Source organism: Actinia tenebrosa, unplaced genomic scaffold (assembly GCF_029948245.1).
Source record: "Actinia tenebrosa isolate PJP-AT-01 unplaced genomic scaffold, QUT_ActTen_1.0 PGA_scaffold1__47_contigs__length_23844297, whole genome shotgun sequence".
NCBI classification, from domain to species: Eukaryota; Metazoa; Cnidaria; class Anthozoa; order Actiniaria; family Actiniidae; genus Actinia; species Actinia tenebrosa.
Window position 1 is genome coordinate 5,281,487 of NW_028292578.1, and position 26,993 is coordinate 5,308,479.

Here is a 26,993-nt window from a genome sequence, read left to right on the forward strand (position 1 = left end):
ATATCAAAATGCAACGACAAAGTCGCTGCTCATAGAAATGGCGGGCGAGCTTTTAACAATTTTCGGAAGTAGAATTCAGACGGGAAAAGTTTCTTTTTCGAACCAATTATTGTTTATTGGTGAACACTATAACCTATTTGAGCATATAGAAAATCAAGGATTTTTTTGCGTCATTAATATTTTTGAGACAGCACTTTAAAAGCTGTGTGTATTAGATTGAAGAACTTTCGATTTTATGACCGTCTACCCAAAAATCAAAGCATTATGGGAAACGTGAAAATGGTGAATAAGACGTGGAGTGTCAAAACATCATACGATCGAAGTTTTATTTCCAAAATTTTAGCGAAATCTATTTACTACATACATTTCCTTATAATAGTGGATAGCGTGGGTTACCTGTGTTCAACCCAACAGTTGTGTGAATCAAGCTTTGTTAAATGCATGCATGCGGTTCAGTGTATCTTATAATCCTTTAAAGTACTATTAATAAATGTACGCTTTAACCGTGTTCAAATACTTGGTACGTTCTATTTATAAAAGCATTTTGTTTCAAAATGATGTTTAAATCTCATGTTGAACTTATGAATTCATCAAATGACTTTCTTGCCATTTTCGTCGATATAGCAGCCGTTATGAGATCGAGGAAAAACACTGGGTACAGTTGGCATTGAAGTGCATTTTGGGACTGTTTTAGGTGGCATATTTTCAAAATAGCGTCTATTTCGTTCCCTAAAACCGTCCCACATGCACAATGCACTGCGATGACGACTCGCTCGACCCAGTTTTTTCCTCAACCTCCAAATGGCTCATTGAGCTTTTTTCTGCTTACTATTTTCATCTATATCATCCTCGTTTTTCTACAAGGTTTAATAAATAGATAGACGTTAGTCAAAAGACGTTACTAAAGCAACAATTCTTTTCTAGCTTCATTATTTTGTCTGATGGGGAACAAATCCACTCGGCATGCAGTATTTGAGGATTGAAGCACTTGAATACTCTACATTCTATTATTCCATAAACTAGTATCCAGTCTAATAATAAATCATTTTAGAGCATTACAAGGGGCTGGGACACCTCTCCCAGGCTCCGCTAGTTCATATTTCAACTATTTATCTAGTGTTGCCTTAGTTTTGATAAAGCTATTGCTTGGTTTCAAGCCTCGATAAAACTGATCTTAATTCTAGTGCCATACTTCCTAATTTACTTGTTTTCTATATGTTGCTTATAAATAATCGCTAATTACAAATAGGTTGCTATCAATAGACGTCCCTTCCGGTAATAGCTGTAGTTCTTGATTTCTGGTTTCAAGAGAAAGAAATAGTGAGCAAGAATACTTTGAAGACTTATTTCGACATGCATATTTTGAATTAATAGTTGCTAAATTTGTATTCATTAGTCCCCAAAAAGTCACGGGATTGATTTTAAGCTTTAGTTGCTTATAGTCTTATCGTTTGATAAGCTTAAAAGCAGTTTTAAATACGATGTTCAAGTCATCGTCTTTCTTCGCCTGCCCCGAATTCATCACTTCTTGTTCTTCCTCTTTTTTTTCTCTCTTCAAGATTAGTATCAGTTCTTTTCGGTGCTGTTCTCTCAACATCTGAATTTTTCTCTTGGCAGTGATGTAGAATTCGTCAACGATTTGCCTCAAAATGATCCTTGTCTTCTCTCGTTGTTGGTGTTCTATACGTTGTGCTAGGTTTACTGTAAAGTAATAATACACACTAACTTTGCTAATTAACCAAAGAGATAGTCTTACATAGGCGTACAGAAAGCACTAGTGGCTGCGTTCTAGAAATACTATATGGTCAGTGTAAGTCAGGGGCGTAGCGAGGACCTAGGAGCTGGCGGGGCACTGACCCAAAAAAAAAAATTGCTCCTCCCCCCACGAATAAACGCGCAAACAAAAAAGAAACAAATTCGTATTGGTATGAACTGATTTATACAGCGCACTTTCCTAGGTTGCAATAATCAATTTTCCTCTTTCGTTTTGGTTTAATATGTTTTGTTTTTGTTTTTTTTGATTTTTGTTTTTTTCTGAAAAGTTGTTTAAAAATTGGGGGACACATGCCCCCATGCCCCCCCCCCCCCGTGCCCCCCGTGCCCCCCCGTGCCCCCCCCCCCCCTCGCTACGCTACTGGTGTAAGTAAAAAAAAGGTCCCAACAATTAGCCAACAGTTCAGACCACTCGTCATTCTCTTAAGAATAATAAGACTTTTCGTTTTAGATGTATCACCATTTATGTGTATTTCCCTATTCAACTATCAAACATAGAAACGATACTCTAGGAAATGAAAAGCAAATGTAAAGAGGTAAATTGTTACCTACCTTTGCTGTGTTTCACTTTATACATGAAATGCCAGACAAGCCCACACAGAATTGCCAGGATTAGAAAACATCCAACGAACAATACTGTGTTGCGGTAAAGTATCGAGTCAGGGTCAAACAAACCTGACGACCTCTCGACTGATAAACTTTGCTTGGGCTTCTGCAAAGTGAAAAACGTTCGACATTTCAAACAAAGTTAGATTAAGAAATATATTTTGATGAACTATATTCATCAATTCTTTAAGAAACACTCTATGTCATTTTTTATCCATGGAGGAGAAAATAACATCCATGCTCATCAATTTATCAATAATATCATTAATTTTATTCCTGCAATTTATTATCTTACAAACAAACAAAAAAGCAACCTCTTGGCTGAACTAAGTTAGGGCATGGCTAAATCAACCTCTGGCATGGGCTGTGTGCACGTCAGTGTTTCTTTGAATAGAAATTATTACACCCAACATGTTTAATAGTATTTTGATGAATAGAAGTCAAATTTTTAATCTAAACATGTTTCGGCTGCAGATTAAAAATGTGGTCTTTTATTCAATAAAATTCTGATCAAATTGTTGCTCAGGTTTCGATCGCTTTGAAATTTTCAATAGTAAAAAAAACAAAAAATAGTATGCCAACCTGCAATTGTCCTGTACTTCTTTCAATGAGCGAAATAACCTCCTTTTGGTGTAGTATGAGGTAGTCCCTACACTGGTGTTCTATCGAGGCAGCTGCTCCAATGGAGAGTGCAATGCCATAACCGAATGGTCGTTCGAGCAGTTTAGTGACTAGAATATTATCATCAGTGAAGCGCTTGTTATCCATTGCTACTACGTAGGTGTCGATAAGAGCGCCTTCGACTTCACGTTTAACAATAGCATCATGGATGTCTTTCACTGAATAATATTGGTTAGCTGAAAGTGCATAATTGATGGTTAATAATTAACAAATAAAACAGCTTTTTCCGTGCTCTGTTCAGTAATAAAGCACGCAGGAAGTGACGTAATCACGAACAAAGTGTAAGGAGAAGTACGAGTCGTAGGCGAGTGCATCTCACACTTCTTGAGTGCTTGCGACGCTTTTTAAGTGCTTTATTACTGAACGGAGCACGGAAATAGCAGTTTTATTCGTTTTGTTATATAGTTACTAATTTTATTTTGGTATTGAATTTATTTGTGCAAAAAGAAAGACGGTCACAGGATCTAGCAGCACTTCGCGCGCGCTGATGGCGTCAGCACTGTAATCCGTTCACTAATAAAGCACAGTTTTCGAACAATCAGTGCACGCATGCTATCATAACTATATAATAAAGGTATCTGGACGAACGGAAGGACGAACTGACGGATCAATGAGATGGGATGAGATAAAAGAAATGATGAATGAATGGTATGCAATATAGATAGATGTACAGACTGATGTATTACGTTTGAAAGAATCGATGGATGAATTAATGGATCTATATATCTATGGATGTACATATGCACGATGAATGTATATAAGGTTAGCTATGAGAAATACCTTACATAACAAAAAAAATGTTAAAACATATTTCTGACTTGCCTTGATTCACCTTGCCATTCATGAGTATGCCCAGTCGATACTCAGAGGAATTTTGAATGGCTGCAATCTGTATCGAATACAAAAAATGATAACTATTAAGCGTTTTCACTCACGGGACAAGGCAGCCATATTGATGAAGAACAAATCAATAGAAACCTTTTGCACAGTACGTTTCTGTATTAAAAAAATAGAGTTAAATTCCCCAAGGCTAGAAACTGAGTTGTTTTGCACACTAATATGGTCGCTTTGACGTCACGTGAAAACGCTCTATTTAGCATTTGGGCATTAACCGGCAATTTTTAATGAAATTGTCGTAAAGTATGGACATGCATATAACAGCCTAAACTCTTCATAAAGCTCTTCGTTTGCAAGCCTAGCTCATCAACAATTCTCATAAAGCAAAAATATTTTCCATGTTGTGCGCGCGCGGACAATTTTTTTCCCTGCTAGCAGAGTCTCTCCTCTGTTTCTCTCCCTTCTTTCAGGCGGGTAGGAAGGAGACTCTGCCGATGTAGAGCGTTTTCTTTGATACACCGCCGTCCACGATTGTGGACGAACAAAACCAGTTTTAAAACCGGTTTTTAACCGATTACATGTAGTGCGCATGAGCAAATGTAAGAAACTGTGGTGCCAAACATTGTTTGACGAGAGCGGCTGTCCAAATCATGACAGCGTTGCTAAGTTACATCACGCATGCGCGACAGAAATAACGTCATACATCGGCAGAGTCTATTTTTCTCACTCCATCAGAACAAAAGGAAAATAGGCTCTGCTAGCAGGGAAACAATTTTTAAACTTAGGGTCTAAACAACTCCCCACTCGTCTTCTTTATAGGTCTTGCTCGAAAATTTAGTTAAACCATCAATATATAAAGTAATATTCATCAAATGCGAAATTTAATTTTAGACTTTTAAGAAGCTGATATTAAGTGGGATCGATTCAAAACTGACCGGAAGTCCATAAATCTTTTTCGTTGTTTCCACGGTGACGGTTGTCAAGGAAGTCGTAACTGAACTGGTGATGATAGATACTAGTATCATACCATAGAGTGTCCACAACATGGCAAACACCCGAGACATGTATTTCTTCGGAGACCTGTCTCCATAGCTACGGGGGGAAAACCAAGAAAAATGCATGACCGTCGCCAAAAGACGATACAAATTAAAATTAAAGAAAGCTTTATAAGACACTAAAATTTCATGCACAAAGCATGATGGGAAACCAAGTACTCACGATGTTTCGGCCCCTCTAAAAAAAATCATCTTTCAATTTTTCGCAACATTTTCTATGGAAAGGTTTAGTATTTTAACTGACAAAAATTAACAGAATAATTATTTTCTGATAATTCTATTGATGTCCCTGTTCCATTTTTGCAGTACTCGGCTTCCCAGAGTGCTTTGTAAGCTTTGATGCCTACTGATCATAAGGAATAGCGGATAGATAGGCAAGTGAGTTATAGCCCTATCACTATTATCTTGCATGTCCATATAGTGTGTGACTTCAATGACAAAAAGACAATGTCGATCGAAGTATAATGTTTGGTTTCAGTCAGCTGATAAAAGTCTTTGAATCTCATTATCTGCTCCAAATGGTGGTCAAACACTGACCACCATGTGCTGTCAACCAAAAAAGAATTCTATTGAAAACTTGTGATTCAGCAGATGAACATTCAGCACGGGAGGGAAAAAGGAGTATAATGAAACACCGCAATTCGAAACGTTTATTCTGCTGTAATGGGTTCTTACCCGACGGTAGTCATAGAGACGAAAGACCACCACATTCCTTCGGCAGCTCCTTTGATGAAGGAGCGAGGAAATGAGGTGTCTTCTAAGTCATCGGCATCCTGACAACAACAAAAAAAGAGAAAAACACACATAATATAGACTGTCTCATTAGCTTTAAACCATTCAAAGCAACTTGAAACCAAGGCAACTGTTGCTAAGGATTTGGTCGATTTCTTCAAATGATACGATGTTTTAGTTAGAGTGCATACCATTCATCCGCGAAAAAAATTATAAAAAATTACACAAATTTGCACAACTTAGTGCTCCCCTCCCCCACGGATTTTTTTGGGGTGGGCAAATATTGGTTCTCAGTCATAGTTTTACGACGCATGCGTCTGCAATCAAACAAAACAGCGGGCGGTCAGCGTTGAATATAATATTTCAATGTCCCCTCCCCCAAAGATTTTCAACTTCCGCCGCCCCTGATGTCATACGAAGCCCTCACGACAGAGTAACAAAAAGAAAAAGATTCTTACAAAGAACCACACGATTACTCCAGCCAAATATGCGAAAAGAAGCGACAATAGTATGAAGGGGAACATGTTGAGAACTGATTTGAGTATGTTCCATGCAGGGGAAACAGGGTCGCGTCGCTGTGAGAGGAAAGCCACTCCTGGAGACTCTACTATAGGCACAAAGGCGTGGCCACCATATACCTAGAAAAAAATGTAAATATGCATCAATCAGCTGAATGGATCTCATTACCAGCCTACAATGACATGCAAACGCTGCCCGTCATTTGCCATCAACTGGTCTATTACATATCTATGCATCAATCAAGTAAATGAATCTCATGACTCTCATTACCAGCCTTCAATGACATGCAAACACTGCCCGTCATTTACTATCAACTGGTATATTATATATCTATGTATCAATCACGTAAATGAATCTCATGACTCTCATTACCATCTTACAATGACATGCAAACACTGCCCGTCATGTGCTATCAACTGGTGTATTGTATATCTATGTGTCAATCAAGTGAGTGAATCTCGTGCATCTCATGCATTACCATCACATCCCAACAATCCCTTGAAACTACATAGGGATACCAAAACCTGTAATAATCAATATTAATGCTTTGAAGCTAGGAGAACTTACTCTAGTCATGTACTTGTTTCCGTTGATTGGGAAGCTGATTTGAACTTCATGGTGAATATTTGCTATTACATCCAACATACTCCTCTTGTCTGCCTGTGAACCACTTCCATCATGAGTGAAATCAACAACTGTCTTCCCGTGACCATTCTTACAGTCTGCACATGCCCACGTGATCATGTTACGTATGATATGAGAGAAAATTCCCTGGACTTGACCACTACTTGTTTTGTTTAGGTATGGTGTAAGATACCAGTAATTGGTGTTGAACGTTTTTTCGCATCGACAAGTTTCTGAAATAGAATTATTGATGAAAAAAAACAATAACTCCCAAAACGCTCACAATAAACATTGTTAAGTTAAAAAGACTATTTGTAGCTTATTTTCGTAGCCTAGTTATGGTATTCTGATAATCATTTCGAGGAGAAGCGACACTTTGTGTAAAAAAAAAGGGGTAATTTCGTGATCACGCCATGCCATGTCCGACCAGCTTGATTGGTCGAGCATCGATATCTCGCTCGTAGCTAGTTGTGTGACACATACCTTACTTCTTACAACACTTCCCATGATGGGAAATAGGTAATCAAGGTTGACATAGTAGTAGTAGTGCCACTCCACCAGTCTCATATCTGGGGCCTCGAGTTCGATTCCTAGCCTTGGCATCATATGTGAGTAGACTTTGTTAGGTCTCTCTCTTCAAAACCTAACAACAAGCTAAGTTCCAATACTATCTGTGAGTCATGCTCTGACTTTGGTCAGCGCAGAGGTTGTTTCAACATAAAGGTTAAATCAGAATCAGAATCACGTCATACCTCCATATATGCGGGCGAATGGGCCCAGACCACCATTAGTCCTGGCCGCAACCATGATCTCGTACACTGTGAATGACGTCAAGTTCGTTAAGGTACATTCATGATCAGATGGAAGAAAATCTATTTCAATTACACGAGCTTCTTCCACTTCTTCTTCCGACGTTGATTTGTTTTTGTATCGTAAGGTATATCCTCGTAGTATTCCGTTTATGCCGTCTTCTTCGGGGGCACTCCACGTAACCATTAACTCAGAGGTACTAGAGAGATTCAATGCTTTGACGTCTCTTGGTGGTTTGTTTGGGGCTACAAGCAACAAGAAGAGATGAATTGCATTTTAGGGACAAAAATAGAATGACAAAGCAAATTAATGGAGGAGAAGGTTCGAGGTATCTTGCTAGTACAAAAGCAATAAGCTCAGCTCGAAGAGAAAAAGGGAGTGCGAGACAGACGGACAGACGGACAGACGGACAGACGGACAGACGGACAGACGGACAGACGGACAAATACCACGAAAACTTCCTAACTATGAGGTAGATATTTGAAGCTACCAAGTTACCAAAAGCAAGTAGTAAAGGCCTTTTTTTTCGCGGGTATATTGCATTACTGAAGCAAACATGTTTTCCTTTTCCTCTTACTTTGCTTGTTTAAATATCTTTATATCTATTATATCTATTATATCTTCACATCTTTATAACTATCATAAATGGTGACCAATAATCATAAATATCAAGAATTTCGATTACAATTTGCGCGAAATCACGGAACATATACCGCGAAGTTGGGAGGGGGTTGCATTGGGGGCTTAGGCCCCGTCCACACGTATCCGGAAATTTTTGTACCCGCAAATTAATTTTTGCGGATACGAAAATGTTTGCGTCCACACGCAGCGTATCCGAATCGTTTTTACCGTCCACACGTATCCGTTTTCGGAAAATTTCTGGATACGGACACAAAAATTTGCGGACACGTGTGGACGCAACCCGTATCCGCAAAAAAAATTTTGCGGATACAAAAATTTGCGGATACGTGTGGACGGGGCCTAACAGGCCTGAGGACGTCGCAGGCAATTAGAGATGTACTGTTCCAAAAATTAAATAATCGTCGTCGCCGATGAAATGCGTGAGCATCAAACTTGTGAAGGTTTGTTTTAAAAAAATGCTTTCATTTTTTCCTATTTAATATCAGTTTTTACATATATTGTAGATCTCTAAATTATCTTTATTTTACGAAGATTTAAAAAAATGAGGATTCGTGTTTTGGCTTCCCTACGTTATTTTTCACTCACCATCTTCCAGCGTCTGAACAAACCCTTCTGCGGTCTTTCCACAACCCTTCGACGTGAATCCACAAACGACAACTGAATAATTTGTAAATATTTCTAAATTCTCTACCAACGAATAAATATCGGTTGAGCCGTGTAGTTGAAATTTTTTCCCCCCCGACTTTAGGTCAGTAACTGCGGTGACTGTGACGTTGTACCCTAGTAGGATCCCATTGATAAGCGCTGGATTAATATGGTCCCATTCAGCAGCTATTTTTGTGGAACTGAGCGCTGTGAGACGTAAATCCAAAGGAGAATCAGAAGGAACTGAAAAGGTAAACCAACATATACAAAGTAGCTTAGCTTAGTGTAACCCACTTGGACCTATTGAGCAGATATATTCATGGCTATTGAACTGAGCGCTGTGAGACGTAATTCCGAAGGAAAAGCAGAAGGAACTGAAAAGGTAAACAAACATATACAAGATAGCTTAGCTTAGCGTAACCCACTCGGACGTGCGTGCCGCAAACGGACTCATTATGCAATTTCTTGACTCAACTTTTTCCTAAGCAAAAAATACCAATGAATTCGATTCCAATTTGATCAGATGCATACAAGAGTTCAAAATTCATTCATAATTCGTTGAACCTTACCATCTTCATCAGTTTTAAAATCAATGGGCTCACTGGAAATACCATTGCCATTTTCAGTGAATGCCAGTATCCTTAAGGAGTATTCGGAGTACTTCTTCAACACATCGACAATTGTTTTATTTTTGTCTGACGCCACTGATTTCTGTTGATCTGGTAAATATTCTCCATTTCTTTCTCTATAAAAAATACTGTACCCACTCAAGTTTTGGTTGTTGAGATAGATTGAGGGGACGTGTGTCCATGTCAAGAAAATAGAAGTTGAAGTCTGGTTGTTGATGGTCAGAATTGTTGGGCTTAAACTTGGAACTAAAAAAGCAAAAAAAAAAAAGTTCATAGAGTGCAAACAGTTATGTTCTTGAAAAAATTGTGTAAGAAATTCGCACAAATATTCATAAATTAATAAGTTCAGTAGACCTCAATAGACCTTAGACCTACAAAACTTTGCACTAATTTGTACAATTTTGTTAGTTAACTTTTTCACTGATATATGGTATGCACTCTAAGATTTCTATTAAGTCTAAGTTCAGTAGACCTCAGTAGACCGTAGACCTACAAAACTTTGCACTAATTTGTACAATTTTGTTAGTTAACTTTTTCACTGATATATGGTATGCACTCTAAGATTTCTATTAAGTCTAAGTTCAGTAGACCTCAGTAGACCGTAGACCTACAAAACTTTGCACTAATTTGTACAATTTTGTTACGGTAAACGTTTTCACTAGCCTGAGAAAACAGACGTCCTCTGTTTTCTCAGGCTAATTTTTCAAAGACATGGTATACACTCCAACCATTCCCAAAAAAGTCAAAAAACACTCGTAGCCTCCGACACAGATGTCACGTCGTCAAGCAATGTTTCTCTCAAAGGTTGCGTGATGACTCTAATAACGTCCAGAAGGCTTGGGTGCAAAGCTAATGAGCTATAAGCACGCCTCATCCAAAATTATTTTGATTATAAATAGTAGGTCAATTTGGAGGACATAACAATAGGTTTCCAATTCTCATGAGATTGAAATTACTTTTTTTTTTCTTTTGTATTTTTTTTTTGGTCATCAAGTTTGAATAACTTACTTGCACCTTTGCAATATTTTTAAATATTAAAATATTTGCACGCCTTACCTTTGGTCGTGTTAAACTTAGGGTACCGCACAGGCATGGTACTCAGAAGTCCAGTGGTCTCCATTTTTTCTTGTAATATCACCAACTGCAGATTATCCATTTTGATAAAGAATATGGTGAAATTGGTAATGATACTTCCTTTGCTAAAAGAAGAAAAATAACTCGAGGTTAAGTGCAGGACCACGTATTCATTCCTTAGAGTATCCTTTCTTTAACGGTTGCAATTAAGGAGACATGTGCACATGAAACCTTAGGGAAAGTTCATTTAATATAACGAGGAAAGGGGGGGAGGGGGGTAATGAAGATTTCTCCCCAAAAATCTTACTTTTTACTATCACCTTGTGCTATTTGTCTCGCGAAAGTGACTCAGGTTGTACAAGACAAAGTTGCAAACAAGAAATCCGTTGCAGCTTGTCTCACCCAGACAAATAGACCTATCCCGAATTCGCTTGACTGGTCACGAAACAATGGTTTCAAGTCGAGGTTGAACTTGATGAATAAAAGAATCAAGTTCAATCTCGACTTCAAACCATTGTTTCGTGGTCAGTCAAGCAAATTCGGGATAGGTCTATTGCAGAATGTAAAATGTAGCTTTCTTTTTGTTTAATCTTTCCGTTACATTTCGCACATGAGCAGCTCCAGCTTTTAAAACTATGGATATCAAATGAGAAATGGACTTTCCCGTTAGCTCACAATTACCTGAAGGATATAACTAGCTAAAAACTAGTGTGAGCTGCGTCGGTGTTTCTAATGAAACAGTAATGATGAAAAGGTAAATTATACACCGTGAAAAGATGAAAAAACTTACTGACGTTTCGGACGCTAGTCCTTCGTCGGAGTATTACCTGAAGGAGTTTATTTCAATGTGCGTTACGTTAATGTCCTGACCTTCGTAGATTTTCTGCAGCTGTAGAATGTACAAAAAGATGGGACATAAACCAAATGATAACAAATGCTGTGCCGTGCCGTGCCGTGCCGTGCCGTGCCGTGCCGTGCCGTGCCGTGTAATATTGTTTCTCCTTCCCCTGCCAATCCCTTGTATCTTTATGCAAACAGAGAATGAATCTTACATTTTTTAGTATCTTTTCTTTGAGTTTCCGACTTGCTTCGCTGGTCAAGTCGACCAGGTCATTAGTCCAGTTTTCCTTGGTAAAATGCACGTTAACCAGCACCTCAGCAGCTGAAAATAATACATAAAAGACAATATGATACTCAATAATATTTATACTCGACTATTGGTTATACTAATGATATAGGTAGTTAAACTTTAATTTGCGGCGGTAAATCACCTTTAAATTGTCAATCAGTCAATCATTTAATGGAATAGGCTAACAGATTCTCCAGTAAAAGCGCACGTCAAAAATGGCACGTCTCAAGGACAGACTCTGGTCGCTTAAAACAAAAAGCCTCTGACATTCCATCTTTAACTTACGTTTTTGAATTAATGCCTTCCATCTACCATTACGATATCAAAAAAAAAAAACAATATTTACAATACCTGGACAAGTGAAATTGTTACAGGTTCTTGATCTGTTGGTTGGTCCTGCGCATTCTCTCCCTCCATACATTGGAGCTGGTTTTGTACACGATCTTGTACTGTTCTCGTACCCCATACCACACGGTCTGTTACAATAAGACCATTCAGACCACGATGTCCAACCCCCATGAACTACAGGACAAATAAAGAAAACAGGTTGAAAATCTATACATTGATATTCAACAAAATAATACTTATCTAAAACGTGACTTACTAGGACAGTGATGTGTGTGACAATTCTGTGTCTCGTGAGTGTGGCCACTGCAATTGGCTCCTCCATTGGCTGGTGGTGGACTCGTACAAGTACGCGTGCGCCCTTGGGTACCAGTACCACACGATTTAGTGCAATTTGTCCATGGACTCCATTCAGTAAAGTTACCATGGATAGGAGTTTCTTAATGTTGTAAAAGTAAAACTGTTAGTCATGTCATTGGCTACGATATATTCACAGACTTACAGGGATACTTACCTGGACAGGGCTGGGTGACACATATTTGAATCTCTGTCGTGTTCCCAGTACAGTTCTTCCCTCCATGGGCTGGTAGTGGGTTGGTACAGTTACGCATGCGCTGTCGTGTACCATTACCACATGTCGCTGTACAATCGGTCCAGTTGCCCCACTCAGTAAAGTTACCATTGACTACAGTAATTGTTATAAATAAGAAAGATTAGCAATGTATCCATATTATTGTGTCTTTTCGTGCGAAACCATTAAAGAATGAAAATAATACTCTAGGAAATGACACGTGGTCTGAAAAGGGAAGCCATTACGTACAAGCTAAGAAAGTATATTATATAGGGCACGGTTATGTAAACGTGTCGACGTTGTTTCGGTTCGATAAAATCAATGCTTATTTTGGTTAATTTTATAATATAAAAGGAGGGGGCGAAGAAAACTATTACACGTACAATACAGTACAAGGCATACTTACCTGGACAGGGCCGGGTCCTACATTCTTGAATCTCTGTCGTGTTACCAGTACAGTTCTTCCCTCCATGGGCTGGTAGTGGGTTGGTACAGTTACGCATGCGCTGTCGTGTACCATTACCACATGTCGCTGTACAATCGGTCCAGTTGCCCCACTCAGTAAAGTTACCATTGACTACAGTAATTGTTATAAATAAGAAAGATTAGCAATGTATCCATATTATTGTGTCTTTTCGTGCGAAACCATTAAAGAATGAAAATAATACTCTAGGAAATGACACGTGGTCTGAAAAGGGAAGCCATTACGTACAAGCTAAGAAAGTATATTATATAGGGCACGGTTATGTAAACGTGTCGACGTTGTTTCGGTTCGATAAAATCAATGCTTATTTTGGTTAATTTTATAATATAAAAGGAGGGGGCGAAGAAAACTATTACACGTACAATACAGTACAAAGCATACTTGCCTGGACAGGGCCGGGTCCTACATTCTTGAATCTCTGTCGTGTTACCAGTACAGTTCTTCCCTCCATGGGCTGGTAGTGGGTTGGTACAGTTACGCATGCGCTGTCGTGTACCATTACCACATGTCGCTGTACAATCGGTCCAGTTGCCCCACTCAGTAAAGTTACCATTGACTACAGTAATTGTTATAAATAAGAAAGATTAGCAATGTATCCATATTATTGTGTCTTTTCGTGCGAAACCATTAAAGAATGAAAATAATACTCTAGGAAATGACACGTGGTCTGAAAAGGGAAGCCATTACGTACAAGCTAAGAAAGTATATTATATAGGGCACGGTTATGTAAACGTGTCGACGTTGTTTCGGTTCGATAAAATCAATGCTTATTTTGGTTAATTTTATAATATAAAAGGAGGGGGCGAAGAAAACTATTACACGTACAATACAGTACAAGGCATACTTACCTGGACAGGGCCGGGTCCTACATTCTTGAATCTCTGTCGTGTTACCAGTACAGTTCTTCCCTCCATGGGCTGGTGGTGGGCTGGTACAATTACGCATGCGCTGTCGTGTACCATTACCACATGTCGCTGTACAATCGGTCCAGTTGCTCCACTCAGTAAAGCTACCATTGACTGAAAAAAACAAGGACAAACACTTTAAAAAATACTATTAGTTCCCGTTTTGGGTGGCAGTTTCTATTGTACGATGGACTCCGGCCAGAGTGCTTTGATTATTAATATCATTATCATTACGATTGTACTTGCTAACATTATGATAACTACTAATAATTACTAATAATTACTAATAATTACCTGGGCAAGAGAAGTTATTGCATACCATGGTGTCATGAATCGATCCCGAACAGTTAACCAACCCAGAGGATGTGTAGGAACAGTTAAACAGACGAGTTCGAGCGCCGCCACCACAAGTAGCATTACAGTCGGTCCAGTTACTCCAAGTGCAGATACAACTTTCATTGCACAGATAGACGCACTCTCTGCTCTCTACTTCTGGATTATATACAAGGTTGTTATTGTTACTCATCGATGATCTCGAGCGTTCTTGGTAGTAAATACCACCACAAGTTGATTTACAGTCACTCCAATACGACCAGTTTGAGTCGACAATGCCTGGCTTGGTAGTTCGGTTGCATTGGTGCACTTGTGTTTCACAGCTGCTTGGCTGACTGGAATCATTACAATTTATATAACGTTTCTTAAAGCCAATTCCACAGGTCATATTACAGGTACTCCAAGCATCGCATGAATCTGTATTACATTCTCCTATTTCGGTTATGCTTCCATTACACGTTTTGTTAGAGAAATCTCCAAGGTAGTATTTTGTTCTGTTCCTAACACCAGAACCACAGGTTTGATTACATTCAGTCCAATTAGTCCAGGAAGAGAAACAATTCGAAATGTTGCATCGTCTTGATTCAACCAAAGGACCTAGACAATCATGTGGATATGAACTCTTACAGTGTCGAGTGCGATTTTGAAGTCCGTTACACCAAGCATTGCAATCAGACCAGTTACCCCACGCTGTGTAACTATCGTTTGCTAAAGAAAATTATACCAAACAAACGAATAAAACCTATTATGTGCAGCTTAAAAAACTTTTAAGCGATTAATTATGAAAATTTAATTTTATGTCGATCTGTGAGTTAGCCACGCCCTGATGACTTAGATCAGCCCAGAGGTTGTTTCAGGGTTTTATCTGTGAGTTAGCCACGCCCTGACTTTGATTAGCCCAGAGGTTGTTTCAGGGCTTTATCTGTGAATTACCCACGCCCTGACTTTGATCAGCCCAGAGGTTGTTTCAGGGTTTTATCTGTGAGTTAGCCACGCCCTGACTTTGGTCCGCCCAGAGGTTGTTTCAGGGTTTGATCTGTGAGTTAGCCACGCCCTGACTTAGATCAGCCCAGAGGTTGTTTCAGGGTTTGATCTGTGAGTTAGCCACGCCCTGACTTTGATCAGCCCAGAGGTTGTTTCAGGGTTTTATCTGTGAGTTAGCCATGCCCTGACTTAGATCAGCCCAGAGATTGTTTCAGTTTTCAATAAAACTTGGTTCACTAGGAAATTGTGGTCTACCTTGACATCCATAGACCTCCAGTCTCATAGAGATATTGTTTTTCCATTCAAGTGGATGAATTCGCAAGGCGAAGACAACAATCGCTGGATCGAGTGTATTTTTGACCACCGTGGCTTTGTCTGAATTTCCGCGGAAATTCTACAAAGAAATAATAAAGATCCATTAGATATTCTTGCAATCGAAGAGTACATACTTGAGAGTCGTGGTGAAGCAGTTCTCTGCGCCATCTTGAAAGGTAGCCGTGCCTTTGCATCGAAACAAGACAACCGGTGAGCTTGCAATGATAGAAACCTTTTTAACACCTTAAACAATTATTTACATCTCTATCGTCGCAAGCTCACCGTTCGTCTCGTTTCAATCCAAAAGCACTGCTACCTTTCAAGATGGCGCAGGGATCTGTGAAGGGGACTGCTTGTAAGATTGTTGGTATTGTATTAGCAAAACAGCGCACATATAAAATGTTGTTAAAAATTTACCTTTCTTAGATTATTTTCTTTGTAGTAAGAATTGTTGGTATTGTATTAGCAAAACAGCGCGCATATAAAATGTTGTTAAAAATTTACCTTTCTTAAATTGTTTTCTTTGTAGTAAGTGAAGATATGGTTTCCATATTGTGCATAGCTCAGTGCGTATTTAGTCACCCACTCTTCAACCTCATCGTCCCCTCGACCTTGGGTTGCAATCGCTGTAACCCGATTCCTGTTACTTCTAAAATCAATCTGCAGCCATTGGTCTGTATCATGAATACTCGGTGACCAGCAGCTAAACTGAGAGTCCAGGTCAATGTTGAGACGTGCATTGTGTGGCGGGCTACTGGGATGGTGGCTCGAGCCTGTCATAAGCTCATCGGGGACAGCAGACGTTTCTAGTCCAAGGGGCTGGCTACAATTCACATAGGCTTCTAGTTTACAAAAATGGGAAATCTTAACTTTTGTTTCAATCATCACTCTTGATAATGAGTATATAGAGTCGAGCATTTATTTCAACGGGGTTGAGTTTTTGAGTGGGTGGGTATTTTCAGGCAATACAAAAAACGTTGTCGTCAACCAACTCAAGCCTACGTGACTGGACACAAATGTCATTTTCGCAGTTTTCTGCACCATCTTGAAAGGTAGCCGTACCTTTGCATCGAAGTGAGACGAACGGTGAGCCTGGAATGATAGAGACCTTTTTTAACACCTTGGACAATTATTCACTTCTCTATCATTGCAAGCTCACCGTTCGTCTCCCTTCGATGCAAAGGTACGGCTACCTTTGAAGATGGCGCAGGGAACTGTGAAGGGGACTATTGACTAGTTTCCGGTTATTATCACCTCAATCAATAAAATAGGATATTTCAATTTTTTCCACCTCTTAATCTACGTACCTTTTGATTGACAGCCATAGAATTCCATTCTCAGTCCAATGCTTTGAGTTTCCTCTGGCACAAGACGAACAGTCTTTGCGATAATTGGGTACGGTAGCCTGTTGTAGGCTACATTATGGGCATCCCTGTTGCCTTCAAAATACTATCACAAAAAACACAAGTACCAATACCAACAAATCATTCTCCCTTTTCTGTTAATCAAAACAATTAAAACAGCATGCTATCACGGTGTCATGAGGGTGTGTAAACTAACGTTCAGTGAATAGCAAGAATATCTGAAACGTTCAGAAACGGGTTATCCTCGATTTTGCGTACAACATTCACCTGCTTTAATCAAGGTCCGTATAATTTAGAAGTGTTACTTAATTCTAATGTCGAAATTGTGCATTTATTTTTTGTGAATATATATTGTAATGCTGAAATGAGGCTTACCCTGACTAATGCAATGTCTGTAATCAAGAAACACAGCGGTATTGTACGAATTCAAAAACAATCAATTGTCAAATACAAATTACAAAGATTTCAAACAATGTATGCAAATGAGCGACACACCTTTACGTAAACGTCGTCTATAGCTGGTTGTCTGATACGTAGTTTGGAAAATCGTTAATAATACTCACCACGATTTGTCGTCTTGGGTTTGTAAAGTTGACATATCGCTTGTCATAAAGTACAAAAGATAAGGAAAATCTAGCAACCCATTGTCTATTTTCAATCCCCTGAGTTGCAAAAGCAGTGACGAGAAAGGGTGACTCAAAGCTGATCTATGAGTTGAAACAGCAAAAAATAATGTCATAAAAAGCCGCTTATAATACTATGTATTTCAGCTGAGTATCATTACTTTATTGTTTAAAGTATATTACGAATTATAAATCACATGTTATGAATCTCGCGTTGTGATTGGATGGTAGTCCAGAACTGGACCCACTTTTATCTGCGCGCGCGCGGTAAAAATATGAGAAGAAGATCTTGATCGGGACGCGATAAAATCAATCATTTTTTTAGAATCAAAGCACAGAGGATCATTGCGCGCGCAAAACAATAAACACAATAGCGCAGCGCACTGATTCTAAAAATAGCTTAAAGATTCGGACAAACATTGCATTCTGTTTAACCGCTACAAGGATAATACGAACCGATTTTATTATTTTTACTTAAAGTTACAATAATAACCCATGTAAACTAAGATCAACTACGATCGGCTGTGAAAATTATCTGCTGAAAGTAAACTTGTAAGTTTGTTTGTCCGAATTTCGCCTTTGTCTTCGTTTTTATGACGTCACGGTTGCGCTGCGCTATAAGCCTTTTCATAGTTTAAGAATCGATTCCACTGCGCATGCGATTTTATCCCGAATTTCTCACCTTCCTTTGTCTAAACCTTCTTTTGTTCTTAATTAAACAAAAGAAGGTGAGAAATTCGGGATAAAATCGCATGCGCAGTGGAATCGATTCTTAAACTATGAAAAGGCTTATTGTGAAAAGTGGGTCCAGTCCTGGACTAATTGGATGGTGGCGCGTGCGCCCGCGTTTTCTATTTCTTCAGTATATTAGGCTAAATGCTTTCCATAATATTGAAAGGCAAAAAGCGCACTACTTGAGCTTTCCTCCCATTTTTAAAGTTTTTTTAGATGAATTTTCAATTTGTCTTTCTTTAATCGAGCTTGATAGGAAAATATCAAATGTTTTAGTAATTGTGTAATTGTATTTTGATGTTAAATTAACGATCTTAACCTCAATCCATGGCTGGCTGTCTCCATTCTCTGGCACCCATCCCGAATTTCCGTACAGTCGAGCACTGTTAGCGATAAAATTCGCGTCTTGTGTGGAGGCACTGATATTCACCATGCTTTGATTTTTCAATCCCACTGGAAGGCTGCATTCCTTATATGGTATGTTTCTTGACAAGACTAAAAACAAGTAAGCAAAAATGTACAAAAATGATTAGCACCTTGCGACGAGTGGGATAATTGATTCCTATCATACTGACTAACCTCTTTTTTCACAAGAGTAGTAATTGTGTTTCAGTCCACATTGACTTTCAGACCAGGATCCATTCTTTTGTAGGGTGAAACAAAAGTCGTTGGAAAGTGGTTTTCTTGGTTTTATCCAAGCACTGAAGATAACTGGAGTATTATCGATGTGAACAAACTTCTTACTGCTAACATCGTATTTAAGGCCAATTAATACTTTATTAACTGTATCTCGAGAGTGTTGTTGTTGTTGTTGTTGTTTCAGCATTGCTCTCAACATATCATTCTCTTGCTTGGTGTTTACTGATGTCAACGAAGCACTATTATCTTGACATTGTTTATTTGCTTTATCTTTATCTCTAGCAGCCGACCTTCCAAACAATTTATAGCAAGAATCATCAAGCAATTTCCAATCATGATCACAGCCATCTTTATCTTTAAAAAAAAGATATAGTTTAATTTGTGTGATAAGTGTAAAGTGAATACTTGTAATTACTCAGGCCAAATATCGTTTTCCAATCATTGGATCTGTGAGTTAGAGTAGCCCGAATTTATATCAGCCAAGAGCTTGTTTCAAGTTTCGATCTATGAGTTTGCCATGTCAAGGGCGGATCCTGGGAGCCCTCCTTCAGCAGAAAAAAACAAAAAAAAAAACAACAAAACAAAACAAAACCGAAGAATTAGATGTTTCTTTATTGTTTTCCGTTTTGTTGACGCAAGAAACTCAATTAGATCCCCCCCCCCCAAAAAAAAAACTCAATTAGCCCCCCCCCCCCCCAAAAAAACTCAATTAGCCCCCCCCCCCCCCAAAAAAACTCAATTAGCCCCCCCCCCCCCCCCTTAAAATTTTGGCTGGATCCGCCCTTGCATGTCCTGATCTAGATCAGCCCAGAGGTTGTTTCAGAGTTTGATCTGTGAGTTAGCCATGCCCTGATGTAGATCAGCCCAGAGGTTGTTTCAGAGTTTGATCTGTGAGTAAGAGGCCCCACCGCTTCATCACCCTCGATTTCCTTACAAGAGGGTCTACGATGGGTTTGGTCGGACGAGAGGGTGATCGGCCTTATTTTGAAGTCAGGAAAAAGGATGCAAGCTAAAAATGGGAAAGGATTTGGTGTTTTTGAGGTGTCGGGATTCGGAAATTGTTTGCATCGGAATATGGGATTAAATTTTTTTTTTTTTTTGAATTGATAAAATTGATTTCCTTTTAGTATGTTAAGCCATGTCAAGTCACAGAGCGTCACAAGGCGGGATCGGGATTTCAGGGATATAAGCGGCATGGCGGGATCTATGAACCCCTATCGTGGACTCTCTTACAATAAGAATGTTATACAATATTTTGAACATTGGGTCATATTTCAGTAAAGAATACTCGTGGCATCATTTGGTGCAGTAGACTTCTTACCGATACGGTTGCCATCTTGAGTTCTATTGTTTTAATTGAGCCATTTTTGGATTCCGAGGGTTCAATATAGACTGCACGGCTGTCAGAGTATCTCTATATACTTATTTCAATAAAGTTAGTCACCAAAAACCTAGAAAGCTGTGATCGCTTAGAATCATGGGAAATATTTTATATCCAACAAGTAAAGCTTTTGACACAAACTGCAGCAGTTGAGGATGCTCAGAGGAGGTGAACTTGTAAGTGCTAAAAGATCTCAAGTCCATCAACAGTTATCAAGCGGTTGAAACATGTAAAATGTATCTACCCATAATCCTTGTCGGTCTCAGCTTTTCAGGTGACTAAATTTATTGAAATAAGTATATACTGACTATACACTTTTCAGTGAGAAGCTCTTCTTAAAACTAATTGAATTTTCTTACGTAGTTGGAGTAATATGGAAAACAGCAAGACTTCAGATTATTTGAAAATTTAACCCCGCTATTCTATGTTTTATAAAGTTTTTACTTTTTCCCCCTTGGCATCCGATCCCATAATTCAAGGTGGCCGCCGTATCAGTACAAAAGTCTAATTATAGTGCTAACACTGAAATCCTAGTGCAAGAGATATAGCACGTTCACGTACTTATTCATATATTTTCTATATTTCAAGCAGTTTACTAACTCACCGTTACCGTTGAGTGCTGTAAAAGTGGCAAAGTATTCTGCTGAATCTTTGAAAATAACTTGAAGAACTCTTTGTTTTGAAGAATAAATGGACGGAGAATTCGAGTTACATTCCACGATCTGATTGGACAAGACATCCTTCACTTCAATATTATCAGGACATGTATTACTACTTCCCTTGAAATACACAATGGTAAGATTAATATTATATCCGATAGGAACCGTGATGGTCCATGTGTCAGTAGAGCCACTTTGCTCGTTATATTGGTGCTCGAAATGACTCAAGACACCAGCCATACCGTAGACGTCTCTCTGAAAGCCTGTAGTGAATAATTAACAAAAATAATTCTAATTAATAAATAAAAAAGGGGAAACATAAATGAATCTAAAAAGCACTACCATGCCAGATTATATAGATATATGTGATAACCAAAAGGGTCTGTATTTGTCAAAAAATCCCGCAATGATCAATAGATCTTTTTACCTCGGTCGAGTAATGTTTCCGCCCGGGGGGGAGGGGGGGGGGGGTACTACCTCCCCAACTTGGGTAGGGGTACGTGTGCCGCCAGGACCTCAAAACCCCTAACCCTATCGCAGACCTAAAATTTTGATTTTACATACCCTACCCCAGACTAAAACTATGAATTGTACACCCTATCCCAGACTAAAAGACGGAAAATACGGTTTTGCAATCGATTGCAACCAATATTTACTAACATTTTTATCGTTTTTGGTCGGCAGAAAGCGTAGCCTATTCGGCAGACAAAAACGACCAAATCGTTAACCCTATCCCAGACTAAAATGATACCCTATCCCAGACAAAATGTCAAAAAATGATACCCTACCCCAGACCCAAAAGCCGAAAAACCATACCCTATAGGGCGGCACATACCCGTATAGCAAATACACCCCCCCGGGTGTTTCCGATTACAGACCACGTGTCATTCCCTAGAGTATCATTTCTTTGTTTAACAGTTCCCCATGAGAAGGCACATGAATATGGATACAACTCAAACAAAGAATCTTATTCTCAAGACCACGTGTCATTCCCTAGAGTATCATTTCTTTGTTTAACAGTTCCCCATGAGAAGACACATGAATATGTATAAAGAATCTTATTCTCAAGACCATATGTCATTCCCTAGAGTATCATTTCTTTGTTTAACAGTTCCCCATGAGAAGACACATGAATATGGATACAACTCAAACAAAGAATCTTGTTCTCATGAGAATGACACGTGGTCTGAAATGGATACAAATGATGACCAAAGTAAAGAGGTATATTACAGCACATTATGGAATTAGTGAGTATACACTCAATAGAAGAATCGTTGTCAGGTTCAGAAACATAGAACATAGAAGCTGAGACTGAAATGGCACATGGGAAGTACGTTAATTAGATGCATGCTGTGACTGCCGACCCGTGGCATCATCCACTGTTTTTAATATGCGTTTGGCATTCTAAACCGACTGCATGGATGGCGCAAATGAATGAATTATAAAAAGATATAACTAGCTAAAAACTAGTGTGAGCTGCGTCGGTGTTTCTAATGAAACAGTAATGATGAAAAGGTAAATTATACACCGTGAAAAGATGAAACAACTTACTGACGTTTCGGACGCTAGTCCTTCGTCGGAGTAAAAGAGAAAGAAGTGGTAGAAAGGAGTGTATATATGATAGAATAAGACAAAAGAAACCAATGAGAGCAAGGTAGGCAAGGAAACAAAAACAAACAATCAAAATGAATTATAATATAATTATGCCATTTCCCATGTACCATTTCGGTCTCAGCTTTTATGTTCTATGTTTCTGAACTCGACAACGATTCTTCAATTGAGTGTATATAGTTTCGTGAGACCAATATACTTTATGAATTAATGCAATACAAAATAATTAATCAGCCTTAAGCTTCAAGAACTGACTTTCAATTTTAGTTTCATTTTTGTTAATTCCCATTTGTGAGGCGAGTAAGCTGGAGGCAAGTATAAATCATTAAGAACTCGAGAGACAATCAGTTTGATAAATTGAAAATGAGATAACCACAACATACATCTATCGAGGCGCCTAAAGACATTTTAACTAAACTAAAACATGGATGAAATATTAATTTAAAGGAAAAGACAAACAAGAGAATTAAAGCTGCCCTGTTCATTTGACGACTTTTACTTTCAGTGCCAATTAATCAGTTTGAAATTTTACAAAAGCTAGACAGCTAGTCGATTATGGATAGACACATTCATAGTACCCGACAATAACACTATAATGTCTTTTTAAAGCCAGCAACAACAACATCATCGGCAATTAATACCCACAACAGCGCTATCAGTAACAACATCAACGGCAACAACAGCAAAACCACCACGAACAACCTCGGCAACCGCAACAACTACAACGGCAACAGCAACAACAACAACAGCTACAACAACAGCTACAACAACAGCAACAACAACAGCAACAACGGCAACGGCAACAACAACAGCAACAGCAACAACGGGAACAACAACAAAAAAACAAAGACAGCAACTGCAGCAGAAGTAGCAACGCAACAACAACACGATATATAATTAATCCTTTGGCGATGACAAAGTTCATTGAAATAGGTGTACATACATATAGATATAATTGCAAAAGAGAAGCACTAAGCAGTTGAATGTTGTAAAGGATAAGAAAATAAGGCAGGTGTTAGGGTAGATAAGAAATTTGTAACGTTTCTAAGTTAAGTTAGTAAATGTTTTAACTATTAACTTTAAAGAAAAAAATGGACTTACCTTTTGCCAAAGTTAGATGAAGAACAATTGCAACGAGCCCTGCAAAAGCCTTCACCTTTAACACCTGCGAAGAAGCAAAATAATATTTCATTTACCGCGTGCAATTTTCATCAAAATGCATGAAAAATTCTTGCTGCCGTCAATCAAACCTAATCAGTCAGTACCTTCATATTTTTGACTGGCGGCAGCTAGACCAAATTTCATGTTTATCAAAATTGCATTGGAAATAGTAAGAAACTTCTCCTTGTTATCAAATTCAAATAATAAAAAATAAATACTGTTATTTCCTCAAAAAAGACTGTGTTGTATTGTAAATTATTTAAATGAGAAATGAATCTAAATAAGAAGCGTTTGTTTTCATACAAATTGAGAGAAGGCGGAGTTATAAAATATTCAAAAGTATCGTATGGAAAGATCCTTTTTTGATATCCAATTTCGAAGCTCGGCTAAAAAAAAAAACACGTCAGTTTATATTTCTGAAGGTTCGAGTCTTTATATTAAATAACTCTCTTTTTTCTATACAAATTTAGAGAAGGAGGTATATATAAAAAAGTATGAAAGAAATAAGAAAAGTTATTATACAACACACTCAATTTTCTACGACCATACATTTTTCGAGTGCAATTACAGAGCGATAATACAGGTCTGTGAGCCGGTTTTGAACGAGTTTTTGCTGATGTTAGCGCAAAGAAATTTTCTCCTTTTCCTTTGTGAGGCTCGCGTCAGTGGTTTGAGCTCGTCGAGACTTTCAAGTTTGCTTTTTTACAATTAAAAAATTGTAAAAAATTGTTTTTTCGTGTCGTACAATTAACACTTGACTTGGACCGATTGACAATTATTACTCGTAAAATTTTCCGGCTGTAATACACAACTAGCAGTAATAACCTTCAAATGAGAAACTGTTTTGATCTTTATTCTATACAAATCGAGAAAGTAAAAAAATCTATGTATCTAACTTTTTTTTTTTTTTTGAATACAAATTTAGAGAAGGAGTTATAAAAAAGTATGAAAAAATGAGAAAAGATAATAAACTGCTTTATTTTTTCTATACATATTGAAAAAGGTGATCATAAAAATTGTAAAATTACAATATTCGAGAATATTACATTGGCTGGAGGTTTGTTTGTTTGTTGTTTTTTTTCCTGTACAAGGCTAGTGTAAACTTTTTTTTTAAATCTTAAAACATCATTAGTCAGTTTAATATGAAAGTAAAAAAACTTTCTTTTTTTCCATACCAAATTGACAAAGAAGTTCTTTTTTGACTGTGACACGTAATGTAAGCTGATCACTTATGAGGAAAGAAACACTTTGTAAAAAGTAAAATCCAATTGCAAATTAAAAGCTTCGCTTAAATGTATACAACCATCACAAATACCGTACATAAAATCATCGAAGCAAAAAGTTATTCTCCGCGTTATCTCAAAAGATAACGACTTTTAGATTAAAAAATATATAAATAAATAAATAAAAGTATAGCAAGCAACAGTTTTTATTGAAAGTTGTCTCATAATTATGGCACTCAAACCTAGCAACTGTTTGTCTCATATAATTTTTAACGTAAGACAGGCAAAAAACATTTTTAACTGGGACAAAAATAGTGAGTATGCTGTAAAATTCATATGGGCGGGTTGGGATGTATATATATATATATATGTTAATCAATGATTCAAACGATACTCATTGATAAGCACTGCAATAATGGAGTAACTATGACAACAATATATATAGAAAATCTCATTTAGCTTCAAATATACCGATAAACACATAATATATTAAACATTAAATTAACCGGGGTTAATAAATAATAGTAAATAGTTTTAATACATTTTGCTTTTGCCTTTTCAAATCGTTTTCTGCTTTCTACAAGCTTGAAAAATAGGAAAGCTCGTTCGTTTTCACTAATTCACGCTGTTTGAATTTGGAGTGAGTTGCAATATCACCAACCTCAACTCTTTGCTTCTCCGTTTTACCACATAAATTAAGTACGTACTAAATAATAAAGTCCATACTAATTTACAATATATAGTATATGCTTGAAAAAAATTCAAGGAAGTTGAAATCAAACTGATTAACTTAGTATAATTTTATCGTATTTTTATACTTGTTATACAATACATGCTTAAGGATCGTAAAGGAAGTGGAAATAAAACTGAAATACTAAAGTCCTTGAACTTCATCAAGTTCTCATAACCTAGTACAAGTCACCATGTGTGATCACATCTCTGTCACTTGACAAAACTAAACTGATTTCCCCAACTCAATTTTACCGACTTTTAAGCTTACTCTGTGAAAATAAAAAATAAAAACGTACAGGTGTGCGGAAATAGCAACATATATGAGGACGGTTAAGCGTTTTTGTTTACCTTGCATGATATGAAACTTAGTAATCATAACGGGAGGAGGAAATAATATATTCTTAACTGCCTAATAATATATTTTAGTCAAGAAATGTGTCTTTGAAACATAAAATGACAAAAAGAGTTTCCCATGAACACGAAGTTATTCGTTTTAAGAACAGAAGGAAGACTTCGTTTTTGTTATTAGAACTGTAAACGTGAGTTATCGTCTAACAAAAACAAAAAGGTTCATGGCGAATTTATTAATACAAACTTGAAGAAAAAAAACCCGGCTGTTTTACCTTTCTCATTTCCATCGAAGTAACTGGTTTTTCGTCAATCGAACATTAACAACCTTTTTTACCAGAGCTGCTCAGTATTTTAAGAAGGAAGAGTATGGTAGTCTATGATTTTCGAATGGCATGCGAGTACGTTATAAAAACGTTTGACTGATCGATTTTGCATGCCAGATGTCGTCTTAACTATATTCCCCTCAAGAACGCTAACCAATTTTAACCATCTCTTGAATTATGTATGTCTTGTATTCAAAAGTCATATCGGCAGAAGGAACCAGCAATGCAATTCATGACGTACGAACCGTTATTATTTTTAAGCTTACCATTTTAAATAGTTTACCAACAGAACGTTTTCAATTATTTTAAAATCATTTGAAACAATGCCAAACAGGAATTTTGCGTAATTTTCGAAAGAATAAATATCTAGAGTAGGACATCAGAACCATTTTTCCTCTCGTAAAAAGGTGAAGATCAGATAAAGACTTTTCCATTTTTTCCTTTTTTTTTTTTTTTTTTTTTTGTTAACCGGACGTCTTTCATTAAAACCAGAACACTAGC

At 37.7% G+C, this 26,993-nt stretch overlaps 1 protein-coding gene across 1 annotated transcript; it reads right to left on the reverse strand.

Annotated features, from left to right (window-relative positions):
* Positions 1–307: 307 nt before the first annotated feature.
* LOC116300447 (uncharacterized) lies at positions 308–26,616 on the reverse strand. Its single transcript, XM_089032174.1, has 30 exons — positions 26,442–26,616; positions 23,804–23,867; positions 21,037–21,354; positions 18,992–19,405; positions 18,732–18,907; positions 17,621–17,764; positions 17,001–17,142; positions 16,198–16,535; positions 15,634–15,772; positions 14,356–15,102; positions 14,005–14,175; positions 13,542–13,712; positions 13,079–13,249; positions 12,616–12,786; positions 12,361–12,540; positions 12,108–12,278; positions 11,680–11,789; positions 11,455–11,516; positions 10,610–10,752; positions 9,494–9,799; positions 8,865–9,167; positions 7,580–7,882; positions 6,771–7,060; positions 6,143–6,322; positions 5,628–5,725; positions 4,833–4,989; positions 3,883–3,949; positions 2,962–3,236; positions 2,326–2,485; positions 308–1,701 (listed from the first exon to the last, which is right to left on the reverse strand). The coding sequence occupies exons 1-30, from the start codon at positions 26,454–26,456 to the stop codon at positions 1,445–1,447; spliced, it is 6,243 nt and encodes a 2,080-aa protein (XP_088888300.1). The 5' UTR covers positions 26,457–26,616; the 3' UTR covers positions 308–1,444.
* Between the last annotated feature and the right edge of the window lie 377 nt (positions 26,617–26,993).

Excerpts from the sequence above, each read along its gene's own strand:
- LOC116300447 (XM_089032174.1), bottom strand. Across the intron at positions 16,536-17,000 it reads CTATGGCTGTCAATCAAAAG|AAGCCTATGTGAATTGTAGC; the intron begins GTACGTAGATTA and ends TTTGTAAACTAG. Across the intron at positions 6,323-6,770 it reads GAAACAAGTACATGACTAGA|GTATATGGTGGCCACGCCTT; the intron begins GTAAGTTCTCCT and ends ATTTTTTTCTAG.